At 45.8% G+C, this 22,678-nt stretch overlaps 1 protein-coding gene across 1 annotated transcript in view; it reads right to left on the bottom strand.

The window, feature by feature from the left end:
* The window catches only part of LRP4 (LDL receptor related protein 4), a 43,753-nt gene that overhangs the window by 3,078 nt on the left and 17,997 nt on the right, over positions 1-22,678 (bottom strand). Inside the window, exons 6-35 of the mRNA XM_026082356.1 lie at positions 21,558-21,686; positions 21,095-21,214; positions 20,842-20,967; positions 18,474-18,599; positions 17,892-18,026; positions 17,598-17,723; positions 16,374-16,604; positions 15,917-16,073; positions 15,337-15,554; positions 14,811-14,987; positions 14,057-14,179; positions 13,141-13,349; positions 12,431-12,512; positions 11,662-11,767; positions 10,238-10,439; positions 9,725-9,914; positions 9,338-9,469; positions 7,826-7,966; positions 7,023-7,109; positions 6,642-6,813; positions 6,393-6,555; positions 5,920-6,145; positions 4,272-4,575; positions 3,718-3,936; positions 3,273-3,407; positions 2,952-3,060; positions 2,484-2,628; positions 1,847-1,960; positions 1,389-1,512; positions 411-478 (exon numbers count right to left, since the gene is read on the bottom strand). Coding sequence (XP_025938141.1) covers positions 411-478; positions 1,389-1,512; positions 1,847-1,960; positions 2,484-2,628; positions 2,952-3,060; positions 3,273-3,407; positions 3,718-3,936; positions 4,272-4,575; positions 5,920-6,145; positions 6,393-6,555; positions 6,642-6,813; positions 7,023-7,109; positions 7,826-7,966; positions 9,338-9,469; positions 9,725-9,914; positions 10,238-10,439; positions 11,662-11,767; positions 12,431-12,512; positions 13,141-13,349; positions 14,057-14,179; positions 14,811-14,987; positions 15,337-15,554; positions 15,917-16,073; positions 16,374-16,604; positions 17,598-17,723; positions 17,892-18,026; positions 18,474-18,599; positions 20,842-20,967; positions 21,095-21,214; positions 21,558-21,686 — 4,596 coding nt within the window. The remainder of the gene's footprint in view (positions 1-410; positions 479-1,388; positions 1,513-1,846; positions 1,961-2,483; positions 2,629-2,951; positions 3,061-3,272; positions 3,408-3,717; positions 3,937-4,271; positions 4,576-5,919; positions 6,146-6,392; positions 6,556-6,641; positions 6,814-7,022; positions 7,110-7,825; positions 7,967-9,337; positions 9,470-9,724; positions 9,915-10,237; positions 10,440-11,661; positions 11,768-12,430; positions 12,513-13,140; positions 13,350-14,056; positions 14,180-14,810; positions 14,988-15,336; positions 15,555-15,916; positions 16,074-16,373; positions 16,605-17,597; positions 17,724-17,891; positions 18,027-18,473; positions 18,600-20,841; positions 20,968-21,094; positions 21,215-21,557; positions 21,687-22,678) is intronic.

Genomic DNA, 22,678 nt, shown 5'->3' with positions numbered 1-22,678 from the left:
AGCAAACCAGAAGCAGTGAGAAGATCTTGGTAATGGGGTCAGATAAGGATGAGTTAGACCTCCTTGCTGACAGATTACTCCTGCAGCAGGAAACAGTTACCCTTGTCAGCCATCTTCAATGTAACACAAAAGGGATGGTGAAGAAAGAGTTCTTAATGGAAAGACTCCAATGGATGAAGTAGGTGAGAAAGGAAAACAGTCATATTCTTCAGACAAAACAGTCATTTGGAAAAGTCCCCATGTAGGCTAATGAATGAGCACAACTGATATTCACCCTCAAGATACATTGTGCTCTGCTCAGAAGGCATTTGAGGAATTCAAGTTTGAGTTTCAAACACTATGGATTAAAATGCCCTGGGCACATCTGGAAGAACAACACTAGTGGAGGAGAGTAAAGGAAAGGAACTCACCCATGGTTGCAAGCACTGCCTCATTGTCACGGGTACACAAGCCTCGCCTGGCATCTTTATCAGAGCAGCTGAATGACAGAAGGACACATTTAGTACCCTGATACTGAAATTAGTCAGGTTCTCTCTGGGTATCAGAACACAGGACTGGACAGGCCAGCACTGATTTTCCTTCCATTTCCACTCTATGAAGGAAACCCTCCTTTCTCTGCTCCAATACCTGTCTGTGTCCAGAAGAGAGGACCTTATTTATGTGTATGTTTCAACAGAACAGACTATAAATTTCAGCATCAGTCCTGAAGCAAAAATCAGAACTTTATAAAGTCAACACAGAAAGATATTTCTGTCCAATACATCATTCCCAACAAAGGAGGGGAAGTTTTGCCTTGAAAATAACTCAGCCACGTACTACAGAATATATTTTTTGCCAGACAGGAGGAACAACAGGCTGTAGGGAATTAGCAGGAAAAAAAAAAATCTTTTAACTATTTGCACTGTAGCTTAAACATTAGAGCTGCAAAGGCCCTGTCCTGTCCCCAAAAAGCTAACCCCTTGGGGCCAGGGCAGAAMCATTTCCTCAGATGTCTGGGTCACATGTAAAGTGTTTGAGAGAATTAAAATAACAGACTCCTGTCTCTTCCTCTCAGAAATAAGTTCTTTAAATTGGAGTTCGGAAATCAGTCAAATGAACAACAGAAATTCAAGAGGATTTTAACACTTCTCACAGCACAGTGAGCCTAGAGACACATTTTAATGGAACGCAGAGAAAGACCTCTGCACCTCTTGCCAACTCAGAGTTCTGCACTCTCTCTTTGTCAGAATGGTCTTCCCCACTATTTACACAAAGTTTGGGGCTGGAATGGTCTCTTCTGGCCAGGGAGAAGTATGTTTGGATGATGACAGACAGAGGGGACTTGCATGTTGCATCTTGTGCAATCTGTGACTGTCCCATCCTAATTCCAAGAGAAAAAGAGCACTTACTTTCCTTCTGCTGCTTCCAGAGATGTAAGAGGTTTGGTCGTTGAGGTAGTTACTCTGCCAGGCAGTGTCTGACTTCTCTCACTTACACTGGTAGTTTCAGGACCAGGGGGCACCACACCAGGAACTAAAACAATGCAGAGAAAAATAAGAACCACAAATTTGTGGGACAGATGAACAAGTCTGGTAAGAGAGCTTCTGAAATAGGGAAGCTTAGGAACCTACATCAGTAACTTTCTCATTCCAAACCCAGCCTCTCAGTAGAAAGGACAGGGGAAGATTCTGTTGCTCACAACTGCTTTACTTCCAGTATAAGACTAAGTATAAGCGCAGAAGTTTTTGCACACTGGAGAGCTTCAGATGCTCTGGTTTCCATAGGCACATGAATAATCAACACATAAGTAGTGGCTGTGACTCACATACAGAAGCTACTACCCAAGTGAGACTCTCTCTGAACTCACCAGTGGAACAGGGCCGCCCATCTGGTTCATCTGGACATACGCAGATAAAGTCAGAAGCTCTGGCAAAGCATAGATGAGTGCAGCCTCCATTGTTCACTCCACAAGCATTAGTACCTGGAAGGAGAAAGCAAGTTTTAAATCTGGAGTAGACAATTAGGTAGAAGCTTAGAACAAGAACCTTTTTTTCGTGCTGAGCCAGAGAGATTTCCTAGAAGTAGAGCAAGTTACTGTGCCTTAAAGTACATCCCAACATCTGACTCCTAAGAAARTGATGACAGGAGCCAGACACTGGTAGGATTAAGGCAGTTTTGAAAGGAAGGCACCAGAAATCAGTAGAGAGGAGCCTAGTCAACACAGCTGCACAGATAAAAACAAGCTTACATTTTTCTGTCTTAGCGTAATGTCAGGTGAGTAACTCAGAAAATGATATTTGCTGATCAAAGCTATAACAGAGCAGTCAACACGTACTTGGCTGAAACATCAGAGGTAGGCAAAGAATGTGCCCAGAAAAACTGACGGGAGATGCACTAACAGTTTGAGGGATGCCAACCTCATTTAATGTCTACAGTAGTGCAGTGGTTCTAGAGTTTTTTTGTCTACAATTAGCATTTGCTAGAATCAAGATTCTCATGGTTACCTGTCTGTCTCTGAGGGGAAACCACAATGATATCCATCAGTCCCTCAACATTGGCCAGGACTGTTTCCTTATTCCGCCCAGAGTACTTGTCCACTCTCTGGACAGATTTGGTTTGCCAGTCAGTCCAGTATATCCACCTATCCTGCTGCTCAGGGAGTTAGCAAGGAGGAGAAATCACAGCTATTAGCATGTTTAGCCACATAGATACAGGACCCCCACCAAAAACATGTCCCAGTGACAGAAGGCTCCAAACAAAGGCCCTTCCAGTCCCTTATCTTCTTATTATAAAGAAGATGATTGTCTACATCTCAGAGCAGTTCAAATTTCTGTTAGCGCCACTGGAGAGTAATGTACCAGCCCCTCAGTCATCTCTGTTTCACCCAGACTACAACATTCCCCTGTCCCCATGCTTCACTGTCCAAACTCAGCACAACTGGGAGAATGGCAGCAGGGGAAAAATCCTCTTACCTGTGTCACAGCAAAGGGATGTGGCACCTGGCTGACCAACACTTGGCGTAGCTTCCCATTCAGATCACAACTCTCTATGCGATCAAGATGTGCATCTACCCAGTAAATCCTGGAGGAACAGGGAAAGAAAGAGGTGAGTTTCCACCTATACACTCCATCTTCACTTTCTGGTCATTCACTAGCCAGTGATCTAGCCAAGATAGATCAGACCAATCAAAACACTTCAAGAAATCAAGCTCAGGCAGTCAAAAAAAAAAAAATAATAATAATAATAAAAAAATCATTACATCTCTTAATCCCATGCTGGATTCTCTCACTGACCTCCTGGTGTCATAATCCAAGGTCAGTCCATTGGGCCATCCTAGGTCAGTGTTGATCAGGATTTTACGTTCAGAGCCATCCAAGTTTGCCCGTTCGATTTTAGCAATATGACCCCAATCTGTCCAGAAGAGGTACCTAAAAAGAGAAAAGGCAAGTGCAAGAGGAAAAGGACATTTCATTCAGTCCACCGAAAGTTTTAATTATGAATTAAACTGCCGTATTCTTCAGCTTCAAAAAAACCTCATATGGTCTTTAGCTTACTTCTCCCAAATATGTGCCCCAGCCTTCAAATCTGTCTGCCCAATCACCTCAGTCACTCAGCATTAGCCCTTTGCTGGTACCTGCAGATTCACACTGCACGTTCCCTTCTTCCTCTCAGATGCCCCTCCTCCAGTCTGCCTCCGCACAGCTCCTCTCTCTGCCCCGGCCAATGCCCCACACTTACCCCTTCTTGGGAAAGACAGCAATGGCTCGGGGCTCATCCAGGCTGTTATTGATCAGCACTTTCCTAGAGCTTCCATCCAGTCTAGCTACTTCGATGGTATTGCGTCCTGTATCTGTCCAGTAGAGGTTCCTGGCGACCCAATCCACTGCCAGGCCATCTGTCGTCTTCAGCCCCTGACCAATAACAGTCTCCATGTTGCTGCCGTTCAGGTCGGACCGCCTGGATGGAAATCAACGACAAATGGCAGTGAGGAATGGCTAGCTCCTGGAAAGCCTTTACCCTTCCACACGACATCCATCAGTCACAGGGCCACTTTGTAGAGCTACCTCCCTAATGCCTCATTCCTCAGTCTCTAGCAGGTAAAACACACCTTCAGCACTTAGTTCAGTAATACACATGATACTGTGTGCTGCATACAGGGTTTGAGCAGTGGAGTACTGCCAGCATCTCATGGTCTCCCCAACTTATTGGCACACTCCACAGCTCACTGTGGCATACCCAGCATGAGTGGCTGGGTAACCTGGGCACTGGCCAAGCAGGTGACTGGCACCTACCTGATGACATCAAGGAAAACATCTGTGTAGTAAATCTTGCCATCCACACTATCGTAGTCCAGAGAAATTACATTGTTCAGCTCAGGGACAGGTATGTGTACATCTGTGTGGTCACTGGTGTCCAGCGAGATACGACGGATGGAGGCACGACTAGAGAAGAGTAGGTAAGTCTCTGGAGAAGAATCACATGTCTGCTCATCTCTCTTCAGCTGGATGCCAGTGGGGCAGGCACAGGAGAAGCCAGTGGGGTGAGGCAAGCAAAGGTGGGAGCAGCCACCATTACGAACTCCACATTTATTAAAGCCTTCAGAAGTAGGGAAAGGGTAGTTTAAGGATCTCTGTGGTCCCAGAGACCAAAACTTTACTTTAAAGACTACACACATGCACAACTTGCTAGCAGCTGAGTTCACCCTAACTGCAGCCTTGCTGAAAATCTACTGCCCTTCATACAGAAACTGCCTCCCTCCCCCTCCAAGATGCATTGTTGGCATTGGCACAGTTGGGCAAGGAGGACAGGAAGGCACAGTGGAAGTGGGAGCATTAGGAGCAAAATCCTGACCTGTATTCCTTGCTAATCAGTCTTCCCATGGAAAAAGGAACAGCCAAATGCTGAGAGATTCACAGGACTGCAGTTTAGCTCTGTTATTGCTGCAAATGGTAATGCCGACAGTAAGATCCCACCCTGTGGGGAAGCAGCATGACAACACACCAGAGGCCAGGATGACAAAGAAGCTTCTGTTTTAAGTTAGCTGCACACAGTGGTAAATAAACAAAGGCATCGGAGAAGCCTGCTGTGCTTGACATATTAGGGTCATATCTTAACTACTTTTTTTTCTTTTATTATTAATTGAAAAGCCAATATACTTTTATTAAGAAGGGATGAGCCTAGAAGACAGGTGCAGGGAGGAAGGGGGAAAGGCCACAGGGATATGATGGCTGGAGTTCAGGTTGGCTTAAAGTTACACTGTCAGGGGTGATGCTCTACTGTTAGGAGCCACAGGGGAAGCAGCACAGAGTTTTCTGTAGAAGACGATATTGGGGAAAAGAATTCCACCAACAGGAAAACACAGCACACAGCAATAACTCACACTGAAGAACAGGGAGGCAAGACGAGGTTTTGTAGGTTCCCCAAAGAGTAGCATAAAGACTCTAACTCTGGCACAGAATAGTTGGAAAGGGTGATATATTAAGAGCTGCTAAAGAAGCGGACAAGAAGATGAAGCCTGAAATAGTTGGGCTAAAAATGACTAGAACTTGAAATAAGGTTTCAGTGACTAGAATAAGAGGAATGAGCTCCTTTCAGAATTAAAAAAGGGAAAGCGTCCAATAACATAAACAGGTCTAGAAGCAGCAGACTGATGAAGCCTAACAGGGCACAGCTCATTTGCGCACACAGGAGAGAGGAAAAAGTCAAAAGGTATACAGTAATAAAAAATAAATTCCAGAGCTATATAGCTTTGTAAACAGGGAGAAGTACAAAAATATTTACACAAGAGGGAGGAAGAAAAGAAAAGCTGAGTTTGAAGGCAGTGCTCTATTTCCATCACTCATGCTTTCCCAAAGGACCCTTTACAATAACAGCTCTTAAGGGCTCCCCCTAGTCACCACAATCAGATACCACTGCCTCAGGAGCAGCTCAGCAACTCACCCAGGGGCCGTGCCCTATCAACAGCTTGAATGTCCATGAGGCCGGGCAGGTTTGCCCTCACCAAGACGACATTGGCACCAGTATCCTTGTCAGCCCTGTGAATACTGCGAGTTTGCCAGTCAGTCCAGTAGATGTAAGAGTCCAGCAGGGTCAGGCCATAGGGATGTTGCACTGGGGACAGCAGGGTGCGGCGGTTTGCACCATTGAGATCTGCAGCCTCAATACGCTGGAGAAAGAAGCAAGCACATCAGCCCCACACGCAAAACACCACTGCTGTTAACAGTAGTGCCTGTATCAAGCGAAAACCAGAGCCTAAGCAAATGATGTTACTCAAGCCTCCCTTCAACACAGGTCAAGCTCTCAGAAAAGCTTGTGTTCCCCTCATTCTTCAGACAGCTTGCTCAAAAGCTTCAGAACAGCCTCCAGGCTATCAGAGCCCTAGCAATGAGCAATGTTGAAGAACAGAATCGGACCTCAGTGTGTGCATCAGCCCAGAGCAGCTGGGACCCAGCTTTGTCCACTGCCAGTCCGTTAGGCCAGCCCAGGTTGTTGCTGATCAGCACCACACGTCCTGAGCCATCCATCCCGGAGCGCTCCAGCTTGGCATTCTCACCCCAATCTGTCCAGTACATGTACCTGGGGAAAAGCCAGAAAGTGTTAAGGAAACAGCAGAGATCAGAATTCCTTCTCCAACCCCTAGATTACCTCCTGACAACACTAACCCCATCTCATGGTATAATGCTATTGCCCGTGGGCTGTCCAGGTTCTGCCAGACTAAGACTTTCCTCATGGAGCCATCCAGGTTGCCCACTTCAATCCTGTTTGTTCCTGTATCTGTCCAATATATCTTCCTGCCAATAGCATCCACGGCCAGCCCATCTGTAGTCAAGAGACCTGAGAAAGCAGAAAGGTACAACAGTCACTTCCCATCCTTCCAACTTGGTCAGGAATACCTGATATTAGCTTTATGCACCCATCAGGCAGTAAGCCTTATGACTCTCTCTGCCCTGCAAAATTTAAGGAATCTTCCACCAGGAAACTCAGAGGATCTCTTTTGGCAGCTGCGTGGAAGCAGGAGGCTCCCAGGCCAAAATACTTCRTACCTGTGGTGATGATGTCCTCATACTGGGAGCCATCAAGGGCAGCCCGGCTGATCTTCCGTAGTGTGCTGTCTGACCAGTAAACCTTTCCTGGATGAAAAAAGGAAGAGAAGCTAAAGAATCAGCAAAATCCTTAAAATCAAATCCAGGTCTTCAGGGGATAAGCATCAAGATTACTCTGACTACTAACTAGGCTGTTCAGTACAGAGATCTCATAGTATAGGAATAACAGCAGCACAAGACTATTCAGCGAGAGTGATAAAATAGTACAAAATCTCTTCTTCCAATCCTTCCCAGAAGTTTTGAGAGCACTGTCTCTGGGTAGCTCTCTGCTATTCTAACAAGGCCACAAACACGCAACACATTACCAGCTAGTAGTATGGAATCCCACATCTAATTTTGACAAGTGTTCCAGAGGACAGTAATCAGACTATCTACCTTACTATACACAGTGGGTTTACATCCAGCTCAGCATCATATATTTCATATGAGCCAACAGCCACCTGACTCAGCTTTATTGCTATAACAGACTTCAGTGAGAGGCAAGCTTTCTTAAATCCAAGCTACACAGGAACCTGACCTGATATATTAGGCAGCTTCTTCCACATAGTTGGGGTTGTCTGCTTTTGTATAAGGACAGGACTGATGGGAAAGAAATAGCTGCAGCATCTAGTAGAAAAAAACCACATCTACCCCAGTTTACAACCTACAGTAAAATCTGTGCCCGGGTCTTTACTCAGACATCTAGACACTAAAGTCATTTTTGCCTTTGCAACAAGCAGTTAGATACATCAGAAAGTTCAGACCTTCCTGAGGATCCACCCCAACTGCAATGGTGTTTTTCATAGTGACATTGACTGAGACAACGACATCTGCAAAGTAGGGAATATCCAGAGAGACCATCCGGATGTCAGTCCTTCTGGCAAAGATCAGRAAGCTGGTCATTCCTGCAGAGAGTTGAAGATGGATAGGTATCAGGAAAGGACAAGTCCAGTCAACTACAAGCATCATTTACTGAACATTCTGGAACTGATCTCCACTTCAGTGGAAAAGGGGAAGTCACAGAATCACAGAAGGGTTGAGGTTGGAAGGGACCTCTGGAGATCATCTAGTCCAACCCCCCTGCTCAAGCAGGGTCACCTAGAGCACATTGCACAGGATTGCGTCCAGGCGCGTTTTGAATATCTCCAGAGAAGGAGACTCCACCACCTCTCTGGGCAACCTGTGCCAGTGCTCTGTCACTCTCACAGTGAAAAAGTTTTTCCTCATGTTCAGATGGAAGTGTCTGTGTTTCAGTTTGTGCCCACTGCCTCGCGTCCTGTCGCTCGGCACCACTGAAAGGAGTCTGGTCCCATCCTCTTGACACCCTCCCTTCAGATACTTGTACACATTGATAAGATCTCCTCTCAGCCTTCTCTTCTCCAAGCTAAACAGGCCCAGCTCTCTCAGCCTTTCCTCATAAGAGAGATGCTCCAGTCCCCTAATCATCTTTGTGGCCCTTCGCTGGACTTGCTCCAGTAGTGCCACATCCCTCTTGTACTGGGGAGCCCAGAACTGGATGCAGTACTCCAGATGTGGCCTCACCAGGGCTGAGGAGAGGGGGAGAATCACCTCCCTCGACCTGCTGGCAACACTCTTCTTCATGCACCCCAGCATACCATTGGCCTTCTTGGCCACAAGGGCACACTGCTGGCTCATGCTTAACTTGGTGTCCACCAGCACTCCCAGGTCCTTCTCCACAGAGCTGCTTTCCAGCAGGTCAGCCCCCAATCTGTAAGTCTCAGACAGATCTCTGCTTATGGGGGTCTGAGAACTTTACTGAGTGACGTGGAACACATCTTTATTTCCAAGTTGGAAAGGAGTGCTCTCATGGAAAAGTTATTCTTGCTAACATGTGTAGGGAATAGGAATTAGTAGAAGTCAGTTTTCCTGCTAAGATGAATAAGCAGATGTACCATAGCCTGAAGCCAAAAGCCCTCCAAGAAGAAGGTTGATGGAAGGAGCGTGTACAGACCTGTTAATGAGTATAGCACTTTCTAGGTCAAAAGAGAATCCACCTCAAGATTAGGGCAAAAGCATGGGGAAAAAGTGACATCTAGTGAAGCCCACTGTAATTCCAAGGAAAATTTCCTCTGCATTAATCCAGATACCCTCAGGTTACTTCATAGTAGTTCTCACTCAAACGAGAGGTGCAAGCATTAGTGGGTTTTTCAAAGGGCAAAGCAGATAAATGCACAAAAATGAATTTTCTCTAACAAAGCAGGAGCAGTAAGTAGCTGAGATCCAACTGCAACGAGGAACTTACAAAGGAGACTCACCAGGGGAGCAGGTCTTGCCATCAGACTGCAGGTTGATCCCAGTAGGGCAGGTACAGCTGTAACCTTTTGGAAGTGGTGCCAGAAGGCACAGGTGACTGCAACCTCCATTGCTAACTTCACATGCTGTGTGCACTATAGAAAAAGAGGAGAAAAAAATCCATAAGCCAGTAGCACAGGCAGAAATAATGGGTGCAACAGCTATAGAAATGTATTTTAGGAAAACACCCTTAAAAACAAATGAGAGTTATTCTCATGCTCACATATTCCACCCAGAGTCTTAAAGCTTTGAGGGCTAACAGATAGACCAACTCCTTGCAGGAGAGCCATGCCACATACCAGAGCCCAAGCAAGCTCTCAGCTCAGCGTGGCTTGGGGCGAGCTCTGTACCTGGTGGCCTGTGCCGGTGGAAAACATGAATATCCATAAGGTTCTCCAGATTGTCCTGCAGCGTTTCCCGAGCCTGCCCAGTCCTTCTATCTGCGCTCTGGATGCTTTTGGCCTGCCAGTCTGTCCAGTAGATTCTCTCGCCATRAAGAGCAAGTCCAAAGGGGTGAGGCAGATTGCTCCTAATCAGCACCTGGTCAGATTACCCCCAACCCCCAAAAAAATGTTACTAAGAAGTCACTAAGGGCAATATGCTTTCCCTTGCCCCCTCTCAACATCATAGGAACAGTCACAGCAAAAGGAGAGGGATGGGGACTGCAGGAACCCTCAAACAGATGTTTCCTCACAGTTTGCAACTGAAGGGGAGCTCTTCTCTCCCAGTGAAAGCAGCTGAGCATGCCTTGATTTGGGGATTTCACTTTCAACTGGAAAGAGAGGCAGGGGCCATAAGCACTCTTTGCTCTAGGACTCACACCTCAGGTTCCCAAGCTCCCTTCTCCAGAATGGTTTCCTTACCTTCCTGCTGCTCCCATCCAGGCTGGCATACTCAATGGTCTTCATGCCTGCATCTGCCCAGTACAAGCGCTGTGACTCATAGTCAATAGCCAAACCATTGGGCCATGTCAGGTTGGAGGAGATGATCACCAAGCGGTTTGAGGCATCCATACCAGCACGCTCAATCTTTGGGCTGGCTCCCCAGTCAGTCCAGTACATGAACCTAAACACAAGCCCAGAAAGAAGTGAATACCTACAGAATCACAGAATCACAGAACGGCTGAGGTTGGAAGGGACCTCTGGAGATCATCTAAGTCCAACCCCCCTGCTCAAGCAGGGTCACCTAGAGCATGTTGCACAGGACTGCATCCAGGTGGGTTTTGAATATCTCCAGAGAAGGAGACTCCACAAACTCTCTGGGCAACCTGTTCCAGTGTTCTGTCACCCTCACAGTAAAGAGATTTTTCCTCATATTCAGATGAAAGAACTCCAGAATATACTCCACTGCCTCTATAGCTAGGCAGTGTTACAGAGAAGCAAAATAGCCTGGTGCCTTCAGCAGCTAGCAGGAAGCAGCATCAGATTAACAATGTCTTTATGGCCAATCCTGGGTTCTTGTAACACTCCTAAAACCATACTAAAGTTCATATCCCCTCTACTGCCCATGCTCTGACCTAAGTACAACATGGAGAAAAGTGTTCAAGTATTTACAAGGCCTAATAATTAAGCAATTATTTCCCACTYTCTGACACTGGACATTTATACTCTTGCAGCCCCAGTCCTCCAGTAATCCAGCCAAGGAAAGAATAGCATACTTCCGTTCAAGACCTTCAATAGTTCTAAAGCAAGGGCTGGCAAGCTTGTGCCTATTCACCCTAAGCTAGCCTCAGCTCTTCAAGTCCTGTGATTCAAAAGCAAAAGCCTTTATTGAAGCCATTCGTTTCTGTTACTCTTCTCAGGTTTGCTTTCCATGGCATAGTTGATCCCTCAGTGCTCTCAATGACACAATACTCTGAGGTCAAGAGACCACTAGCGTTAGAACTCACTTGGGATCAACACTTATTTACTGGGAGAAATTCCTCCGATTGAACTGTAGTTGAAAAGCAGAGAGCTTGAATAAAAATTCAACATAGGTGTGAAATAAAGATACAAATGATCTAAACAGACTCATTCTTAACATTTTTACACCAGATCTTTAGTTACTAAATCCCCAAGATAAGCAAATGGAAACACTGACAAGCTCCTGCAAGCACTACAGCTTAACAGGCAATTATCCCTGCTTATCTTGTTCCACTAGCATCCAAAAGCAAGTCTCTCCTTTCAGACTTTGGCAGGTCGTAGAACAAAAATGTCAGAGAGAAAGGCAATTGTATAAAAACAGAGAACCTGAACATCTTTAGATACACAAGAATTGCCGTATCATCCCAGAAAAAAGAATCTCTCACCCTCCAACAGGGTCCACCACGATATCTCTGGGTCTGTCAAGGTTCTCCCAGATCAGAACAGTCCTCATGGTCCCATCTGTGTTGGAGACCTCTATCCGATCTGTTCCTACAAAGATTGAGAGAGAGAATTAGAGAGAAATCAAAATCCTCTGGAAACACAAGAGATAAGGAAAAAACATCTATACAGCAATGCATTCTTCTCCTCCTTCCATCCTTCATCCTATCTGGAAGGCAGGTAAAGAAATATGGATGAAAGCACCACCTTCTATGAGGTCTCTGATGTCAGCTCCCTGGTCATCACTGGTGCTGAGCCCTGTATGGATGACGACCAGCACTCTACMAGGCCCCCAAGGTATCTATGAAGGCATGACAGAACAGCTAGAAAAGAATCACCTTCCTTACATCTCTCTGAACTATTACTCTCAGGCAGGGAACATCCTCCAAATTCTACCTACTGCAAGATTCTACCCCAAGATACACTGTTGGAACATATATACACACACACCTGCAACAAGACGACAGTGGTCTTAGACTTCTAATACAAACCTTTCTATAGAATTAGCGTTGGGGATACTGCAGAGAGAGAATTAAACAAAAGATTCCACATCAGCTCCCACTTAGTTAGAAACACAGGAGATGAAACTTCATTTTTTGCCAGACAGACACAGACAGATCTGGATGAGACAGAAGTGGAACTACACAGCTGTTACTGAATTTTCATGATTAGTGAGGAAGACTGAACCCTAGGTAAAGTGGAGGATCCCAGTACCTGCATCAGTCCAGTACAGCTTGCTGGTGACCCAATCAATTGCCAGTCCAGCTGGACTTTCCAGGCTAGTGTCTACCACAACCTAAACATGAACGAAAAGAAAACGTCACTAAACAGACCTTAACGAGAGAGCACTGAGCCCAATGCACTAGCTGCTCACTAACAACAAAACTTTCAAAAGGCAAAAGTCCAAGCAGAACAAGGCCATAAGAGAAAGGATTAGGGTCTTAAAGGTTCATTTCAGCCTTACATTTGGAGTAACATCTATTTTCCAAGTCTGTTCAAACTGCAACTCCAAACCCCTGAACTCTGTTCCCTTCCTTGATGGCAATATTAGCCTAAAGGAAATGCACACAGAACAGTCCCAAGGAACGTGGCTCTTGTTCCAAGTGTGGCACATAACAGAGGATGTAATACATCTTTCTTTCAGATTTTAGGACTACAACAAAGGAAGTGCCCACAGCTTGCAAATCAGCATGCTTCAAGTCCCAATTCAAGATTTTCCAGGCAAGCATGAATGCACAGCAAATGTGTGTGTGAAGTGTTTAGTGATCTCAGAGTTCTTCTGAGCCACAGCTAGGCAAGCTAATGAACAACAAGTCACAACACAAATTGTGACTCCTTAGAAGGCCAGTTTACCCCAGTAGCTTCAAATCTGATGCTCAAAAAGTCCCTCGCTAGATGATCCCCACGCATATTTAGCGCTGTACCTCTTGGCTTGATCCATCCCATTTAGCTCGGCTGATGGAGTCAGTGCTAACATCTGTCCAGTAAACATAATCATCTTTTGAGTCCCAATCCAGAGCCACAGCACTGCGCACATCAGCAAGGGGAATGACATCATCTGACAGGTCATCCGTGTCAAAGCTGATCCGACGGATGTCCATCCTTCGGGCAAAAAGCAGGAACTTGTCAAGACCTGATCAAAGGTCGAAAGGTCTTCTTTTAATTTCTCTAAGTTCAACAACATAGTGATAGACACAGACAATTCCCTATTATATCCAAACTCCACTGCATACACCACCTCTCACTGGTAGGTCACAGCCCAGGATTTTATTTGTAGCAAAAAATGGCATCTTATGGGAAAGGAGAGGAAAGGAGAACAGAGCTGTTGGGAGCTGTCTCCTGGGGGTGCCTATGTGGCAGGGGAGAAAAAAAAAAAAAAAAAAAGGTCAGCCAATGCTCTTCAAAAGAATGGCACAGATCTCTCTCCAAATCAAAGAGCTGTGCCATCTTTTGAGAATCCAGGAGACAGTTGGCCTAATTCTCCCATCTGTCTGCAAACCAAGAGTAATTCTGTCAGTCAATAGGTCTGAATTTTTTATTCACCACTGACATAGCTCCTTTGGGAGCTTTAGGCAAACAGTCACCTATGACAGCACCAATAGCAGCCCTGGATTAAGGAGTGAGGAGCAGAGCTTCTCTGCACCCCTACCCACCAAGTCCAGTAAGGGGAAAGGGGAACATATCAAAAAGGTGAGGCATCCTCCAGCAGAGCCCCCAATACTACCTCAGCCTCCGCTGTTGCATTCCCTTGGAAGCAACAGCTGCTGCTTACTCCCATTGCCGACCCTCTGCCACCTGCCGAACATCTGGGCATGCAGGCTGTGATCCCACCTCACTTACTCTGGGCACAGGCATGGCTGCTGGTCTTGCGGAAGCCAGTGGGGCAGGCACAGGTGTAATCTTTGCTGCTTGGCAGGCAGAGGTGAGTACAGCCCCCGTTGTTGGCCCCACAATGGTTTCTCCCTGCTCAAGTAGCCAAAGACAAAAAACAACCACACATAAGGCAAAGAGTAAAGAGAATGAGAAAAAATGCCAGCAAAGGCAGAAGGAAAGGTCTGTTACAGGTACTGGCATGAACTTCCTCTTTGCCCATTACAGTGCCTAAGTCCCACATGAATAAGACAACTTGTCTACCCAGAAAAATTCTTTGAGATAAGAGAAGGTATACATTAAAACACTAACTCCACTTTTAGGAGTCGATTTTGAAATAAAGCATTTAACTCAACCGACTTCCAGAGTGGATTACAGTAATTTAAAAGGAGTAGTGGAGGTTACTCCACTCATTATTTGTGCCTACTTACAAATTTGTTTTTCCAAAATAGCTCTTGTAGACAAGCCACAGATATTCCTTATTGAAAAGCATCCACTCTCAATGTCAGCAGGGGGAGCTGTAGTAACATCCAGCACCAGATTACTGGTGCTGAAGGACCTAAAATTGAAAGGCTGGATGCAGCAAGTTCTGTGTGAGCACAGGACAGAGGTGATGGATGTGTCAGTGTCCTGGGTTCAGCCTTGTTATCTCCCTGTTCAAAAGGCTGGATGGCAGCTGCAAGTCTTCCAGTGGCTCAGCTGGGTCTTTACCCTCTGCAGTTACCTGCTGGCTGGCGCTGAGGGTGCAGTGTGTGGATGTCCATAGGGAAGTGGAGTTTGTTGCGGATGATCTCCTGGTTCTTGCCTGTGAATTTGTTGGCACTGTTGATGCTCTTGGTGTGCCAGTCTGTCCAGTACAGACTGTCCTCAAACACGGTGATAGCAAAGGGGTGTGGGAGGCCTGTAATATAAGTCCATTACAGGGACCTTTTAATCATGTGCTACAGGAGTCAGGCTTACAGAAAGGCAAGGGAAAGCTCTTTCCATTGCCCCTTCAGCCTCAAGACAGTCAATCCATCAAATCCACCCCACACCAATGCAACAGACACTTCCCCTCTCCTGTCCTCTGAAGTCTGGGAAGATGATAGTAAAGCTCATCCCTCAGCAATGGCAGAATTCATCCCACAGTAAAATAATAGCAGACTCGCATAAAAGCAGCAGCCACCTCCAAGCAGGTGGTTTTGAAACTTACTCCAAGCTACTGTCTTTTTTACTGCCCTGAGCTGTTCCAGTGAGTAGCCCACTCTTACCTTGGCTAATAACAGCCTTCCTATTCCGCCCATCAAGGTCAGCCCTCTCAATGACATGGTGTTTGGCATCCACCCAGTACATTCGATGCCCTGCATAGTCAATGGTCAGTCCATTGGGCCAGAAGAGGTGCGTATCTGCAATGATGCGCCGATTGGAGCCGTCCATGTTGGAATACTCAATGCGGGGAGTGTTGCCCCAGTCAGTCCAGTAGATAGTGCTGGAGGAAGCAGGGAGAAACAGGCTAGGAACTGGCACCCCACATACTGCACCAAGCAACATTTCCTATCCAGGGCAAAACAATATTATCCCTGTGACCTTGAGCATGAGACTGGATCACAGACACGGGAGAAATGACAGCCAACAAGGCAACAGCCTTCAGTTTCAGGCTGGTGAAACCTGAAAAGCCCAGAATACGATTCAGGATCTGAAGCCCCCCAGCATCATCCAGTTCCCCAAACTGGTGAAACCAAACAAAGGTTTGAGCCCAGAGGCAGCCCTTGTGACCAAGAACAGAGTCTTCTTTGTTCATCCTGACATTTTTGTATGGAGGGCTCACTGACAGCCCAAGTTCCCACTCACCCCTCCAYAGGATGGAGGGCAATCGCTCGTGGCTTCTCCAGGTTCTGCCACAGAAGCACTTTCCTGTGGGTGCCGTCCAAGTTTGCTACTTCAATTCGAGATGTCCCAGAATCTGTCCAGTATAATTTGTCATGGATCCAGTCAATAGCAAGTCCACCTATCTCCAGGAGAGAATTAAACACAGAATGAGAACAGGAACAGGCTCTACCCAGAAACAGTTCCCTTTCCCTCTCGGCCTCAGGAGAGGCCCAGCTCAGTCTTTCTGTCTCTTGCCCCTACAACTGAGTCGAACTCCAGGGAGACACTGATCTTGCATGCATTTCATCCAACCCATCCCCTTGCTCAGGGAGATGCGCTCCATTTTGAACACCAGGTATCCACTTCTCCCTACTTGCTCATCCCTGCTCTCACACCATCACCAGTTCCCCAGGCCTTTGCCTTTTTTGCGGTGACGCACCTGGGCTCTCCAGCCCTGTGGAAACCACCTCTTCCACATTGCTACCATTCAGGTTGGCCCTCATGATGCGGTCCAGAGTGACATCAGACCAGAACACCAGCTCCTTGCTGTGGTGGAAGTCAAGAGCAATGGCATTTTCCAGGTTGTTCAGGAGCAGCGTATACTCCGAGCGATGAGGCAATACTTGTCGGATATCAATCCGATTGGCAAAAAGAAGCACTGGCTCTGGCCCTGAGGATATACACAAAGGCAACAATACAGTACTTTGACAGGGCCCTGCCTGCCATTCCCTCTCCTACAAGTCCCAGAATACAGTTCTGCAGTATTGGCAACAGGAAGTCAACTCCTAGGTGCAAAACATGTCAGAGAGGAGTTTTCACATCCCAAATACGCAGTCCCAACTCTGAGACGAGCAGTTTCAAAGCACTTGGCAAACATTCACTCAGCAAGAAGTGATCATTCCAGGTCCCACCTGACCCCATCTCACCTCAGTCTCTGAAGCCATACCACTAAGCAGACACCTGACAGGCTGTAGTTTGCTTTTCCCATACCCACCTCCCATCCACATAAACCCACATGCTCTACCACACCTTCTACACAGCTTACTGTCAAGRCAAGACAAGACACAGTTGAAGTCTGCTCAGTGGACATTTCCACTGGAAAAAAAAATCTGAAATCCTTTATGAGTTACATTAGGGAAGTTGAGGAGTCAAGTTAAATGTATGGATGCCCTTAAAAACACCAGATATCCATACAGCAGCCACTCACAGCATTCAGGACTAGTGATCAGTGAAGGTCAAATCAGAGCAAGGTGGTTTGATACAACCTGACTGACAATAAGGTATCAGAGGTAGGATGCTGTTTCTATTCCAGGGTCTGAGTCACCAGGAATGACAAGGTAGTAAGGGACTAGGGAAGAAAAAAAGCTGGGGTTGTCCTGCTAGAGAGGAAAGGAAACAGCAAAGTACCTCCCCATGGTCAAAATCATAAAAAATTTCTAAAGGCATTTGCTGACAACCTGTGCAGATCTAATATAAACCTGAGTACTTCCTCTGCCTCACAGATTGGCTTGGTGAACAGAATAATGCTGTCAATGAAGCATTAGAGACAAATTATGGGAACTGGACCAACACACACACACACACACACACACACACACACACAGAGAGAGAGAGAGAGAGAGAGAGAGAGAGAGAGAGAGAGAAAGGCTGAATTCCTCTTTACCTAGAGCTTTGCAGCTGCGCTTGTCAGGTCGCAGCTCGTAGCCTTGCTCACACCAGCACTGGAAGCCTCCTTCACTGTTGGTACAGCCTTGGCTGCAGTAACCCTCCTCCGCACATTCATTCACATCTGCATGTTGTAGACAATGGGACAAAGTTACTGTTATATCATCAGCATGCCAGGAAACTTCACTGATAGCTTGCTTCTGCTTTCATGATGTGATTTACACCCTATCATAGCCATTATCTCCAAGCAAATCAAAGCAGCAGGGAGGAGGCTACCGCTCCAAAAACCCACCTTGGCATGATCGGCCATCTTCCAGGAGCCTGTAACCTGTGTGGCAGGTGCACTGTACCATCCCTCGTACCATCTGGCACTTTTGAGCACAGCCACCATTGTTGATATTGCAGTTCTCCTCCCCTGTTCGTGGACCTGTGACAGCAACATGTGAAGAGAACCAAGCTGAAACCACAAGGCAGCTGTTAGGACAGCAGTCACCCCTCAGAACAGGCTGAGCAAGAGGGGGAAGGCAGAGGTGGTGACTGAAGCTGCCTTGTCTCAGTCACAACACTCCCCAGAAGCCCACAGCCAAAGGGGATCTGCCCCAACTGAGACCTGGACAACGGAGCTTGGAACAACATGCTTTGGGATTCACCGTCTCTGCAAACAAATTTCTACACCCAGGAGCGTAATTTTTCCCCATTGTTCCCTCTCTGCAGTCTGTAATTGGCAAAACCACCACAGAAGTCATTTTCCTGAGTTTTCAACCCATACTCTCCCATTAATGCAATCTGGGCTTCCTTCCCTACACGTGTCCTTCAGTAACACCAGAATGACTCCGCCTCTGATTATGTTTAAGACTGGACTTCGAAGACTTACGGCAATTTTGATGTGGGCTCTCATCACTGCCGTCTCCACAATCATTTGCACCATTGCACAGCTTTCTCTGGCCGATACAGCGTCCGTTCTCACACAGGAACTGGTCTGGCGCACATTGGGGGGTTCCTGCAGTAGAAGAAGGAAAAATTAAGCACACAGGGCACCTGAAGAACAACTGTCAGGGTAAAGAAAAGGATGCAGAACGTTTTCCAAGATTTGTTACAATCATTACATATGAGCACAAATCGATGGTCCTCTTTCCTTGGATTCAGCTCATCTTGCACCCCTTACTGATCCTCTTATCTTTATGCTGATTCAGAGGCCTGCAAACTCTCCTCCAGATGGAGTCTAATGTTGCTTTATCAGGAAGTTCAGCTATTTAGTTTTTCTCAGAATGACTGGAAGGTCCTGGCTTAATTCCCTTTGGTTCCAGATTCCACAACCTCCTCAGCATGTCAGAGAGGAGCCAGTTTCTGACTTTAATCATCTGAGATGCCACCCCTGCATGGCTATGGATCTTAAACCTGCCTAGGAATGAGCGTCTTGTCCAACCCTAACTGCATGGTGAGGGACTTGGAATGGGATTTATATGCATCCTTGAAATCTGAGCTCAGGGAACAGGATTTCACACATGAGCTACACACTTCAACTTCTGCTGTTGGCAGTGAGACTCTACAGAGTATTCTTGTAAGTAAAGTAATGCTGTTCATAGGGACTCTTGCCAGTATGTTTCTTCAGCAATAACCGAACTGTCCTGCTGCCTCTTATTTCTTGTACCTCTCAAGCAAACTCAGCTCATGATTTCTAAATCATCGCCCTCTGATAATCCTAGGGAGACAACACAACAATACAGCTATCACCAAAAAAACAACTAGATTGGCAGAGTGCCCATAAGCTGCAWGAAAAAGGGCAGTTGTGAGACTAAGAGCAAGTACTAGTAAGAACCAACAGATCCACCAACTGGAAACAAAAACAAATCACACAGAAATTCACTTTTCAGAGGACATAAGTGGTTTATATGAAGGATTCCAAAACCTGAATCACATTTGTCATAATGACCATAAAGATCCTTACATGAGCTGATCTCCTACTGCCCTAGGAATTTTCTCACCGTACGCAATAAAAATATCAGAGATGACACAGGTTTTTAAACTCTTGCTACAGACACTGATACAGTGCACTATTTCTCACCAGATGAGCCAGTACAGTCTGCTAGGACTGGAAACCCTCAGTTACCTTTTACCTGCTTTTTTTCCCCTTCTTTTTTTTTTGAATCTCAGTGACCCTGGAAGTTTGATTGGGCTTCTGGGCTGCGACTATTCCTTTAATGTTTGTTTTCAATACCTTGGTTATCAGGATGAGGACAACAGGGTTATCACCTTGCCTGTTAGTGCAATTGCTGTTTTCAGGATCAGCACCATCTCCTGCACACTGGTGCTCATGACAGCTGACAGATCTAGAGCAGCAGCTCTCAAATTACTACAAAGTGTGCCTCTCCAGGCCCTCTGAGCTCATCTGTCTTTGTGCAACAGTCACTATCCCATCTCCAACAGGCCCAAACAATGGGCACAGTTTTGCAAAACCCTTTTGTCACCCTTAAACTCACTAAAAATACACTGATCTAGAAACATCAGTATGAACACCTGGGCTCTACTCACTGGGAGGAACTCACTGACCAGTACACAGTTGCCTCAGCAAGGCCTTCAGACATCCTGGAGGAGCTAAGGAAAATGGAAGATTCCAGACATTCTCTGAGGGCTATCACAACACTAGGATCTGTTGAAACCCTTCTCTTCTCAATATCCACCATTATATAAAAGAATAGCTATATGTTAGATGATTGCTAGAAAGAGGAAGAGAGGCTCCTGAGCAAATGCCTGAAGGTGGCTGGCACCCTTTTCTCTAAAACAAAGGCTCTATTCTTCACTTTCATTAAATGCCTTTTTTGATTCTATTCCCTTACAGAATCGCTTGGCAACTTCATGTGGCAGCACTAAAGCTATCTCAAACTTTTGTGAAGGCACGAGTTAAACTCAGTCCATTAGACATGGGTAACAATTTCACACACACTATTAGTGTTTCAAAGTCTGAATGTAATTGTCTCAGACTTCTGTGGTAATTCATAGTGTGGGGACAGGATAGGAAGATACAGGGATCTAATATTTGATCAGAAGACACCACTATTTAAGTTAGTTTAAGCACACAGACCTGGACCTGTTTGCAAGTGTAGACAATAGCCTACAGATTCTGTGTTTTGGGAAACACGGTAAGTCTAAGCTGAACTCAATCGAGGCATCCAGGAGACCTCACTACCTATTACCTCCAAAATGGAAATATTAGCTACAAGCAGCAACGCAGCAGGCCAAACCTGTGTTCTCACAGTTCTCCTCATCACTGTTGTCAGAGCAGTCATCTTCCCCATCACAACGCCAGGACAGACGGACACAGCGCCCTGATTTACAGCGGAACTGGTCAGCAGTGCACATAGATGTAGCTGAGGGACCAAAAAGAGACAGTTAGATAAGCAAGGAGGATCAGAAGAGACCTGTTCCAAAGCTAATGCTCCCACACAGTCTTGCATCTACAGAAACTGAACACTCCCACCAATCCCCAGCACTCACTGCAGTTTCTCTCATCTGACTGGTCATCACAGTCGAAGTCTCCATCACACCTCCAGCCAGCATTAATGCACAAGCCACTGTTGCACATGAACTCCCCGGAGCGACATGGCTGGTGAGATGCTGACGAGACAGTAAAGAATATAAAGAGCAAATTCAGACTAATGGAACATCCCAAAAAATCCCTCAGTGCCATCCTTGTGCTTTGCTGTCATGGAACTTGGTCTTGAATAGACCCCTCCTGGAGACAGTTTCAATTCCTGTATATAGAAGTGCCCTGACATCACAATAACTCTCATCAACACTCCCACATTCCTGCTTTAGAAAATATAAAAATGAAAGAGCCAGTTTGTGTCTCACCACTAGACAGCTGTCTACCCAGCAACTCTTCCCCCAACCAATGCCAGATCTGTTTAAGTTTGCAAGTCAGATGCTTGAACCAGTGTATCACCCTGTACTAACTTACAGCAATCAGATTCATCAGACCAGTCCCCACAGTCATCATCCCCGTCACAGTGGTAGATGTCCAAGATGCAGCGTCCATATGCACACTGGAACTCCTCCAAGCTGCAGGTAGCAGCTGGAACATCTGATGCTAACAGGGGAATAACAGGAAACACATCTGAGGTGATAGAGCACAATCCAGTTTAGATGTTACCTTCTTCAATCTAATAATGGACTAGCAAGCATTCACTGCAAAAGTGGTCAGAATTACTAGCCGCTGCTGCATACCTCTGTATGACCTGTATTACAGAGAGGAACTTGAATGTTGTTTGTGCTTCACAGGGGGGTGGTTTAAAGTTGTATATCAAGGCAGCTGCACAGTCAACCCACTAAAAAAMTTATATAGGATGTTACTCTACAAACATGAACCTTCTGAGAGCCATTAAGTTGTAGAGGAGGAAGCAGCTATGCAGAAAGAAGGGGATGATGGTAAAGCAAGAAAAAGGATCCAGGAGTGTCACCTTCTTCCGTCTTACATTAAAGATACTATGGCTTAGTGCCCTCTGGAAAGAGTTCAAAATGTTTATTAAACCTCAAATGGCAGATAAAAAAAAAAAAAAAAACAGAAGGAAAAATAAAGCTATTCTTTGGGGTAGCTCTATATTAAGGATTGAGGTATGTCAGAATGCGAGGTCAAAATATGGAAACATAAAGAAACAACTCTTTTAAAACCTTAACAAAAATAAACACTTGAAGAGCAGAGGAAATGAGCATCAGGGTGCCCATGTCTGTACCTGATCTTTGAGGTTTTGCCCCTCCCTTTCCTCTCAAGATGTCGCCAAAACAAACTGTGCCTTATCAGTAAGGAGTACTGCCAGACAGATGACCTTGGGCAGAGGCCAGCAAACTTATAGTCAAGGATTTCCCCACTGTTCTCTCTTCAGCAGTACACTATGCAGCAAGTGATGAAAAATATTCAGGTCCCACATGACAGAATCTGACACCTCTTCTCATACTGTCCAGAGAATGAATTGCATGTTTCAGGCATACACACTCAGCCTTCAGCTGAGGAGCTCAAGTAATCCATGAAATAAAAGCAAAAAAAAAAAAAAACAATAAAACAATAGCTTAAGAGACTTCAAA

This window comes from Apteryx rowi, unplaced genomic scaffold (genome assembly GCF_003343035.1).
Source record: "Apteryx rowi isolate R43461 unplaced genomic scaffold, aptRow1 scaffold_574, whole genome shotgun sequence".
Classification (NCBI taxonomy): Eukaryota; Metazoa; Chordata; class Aves; order Apterygiformes; family Apterygidae; genus Apteryx; species Apteryx rowi.
Note: the sequence above shows the minus strand (reverse complement) of the source record. Positions and strands in the feature narration are given on the sequence as shown.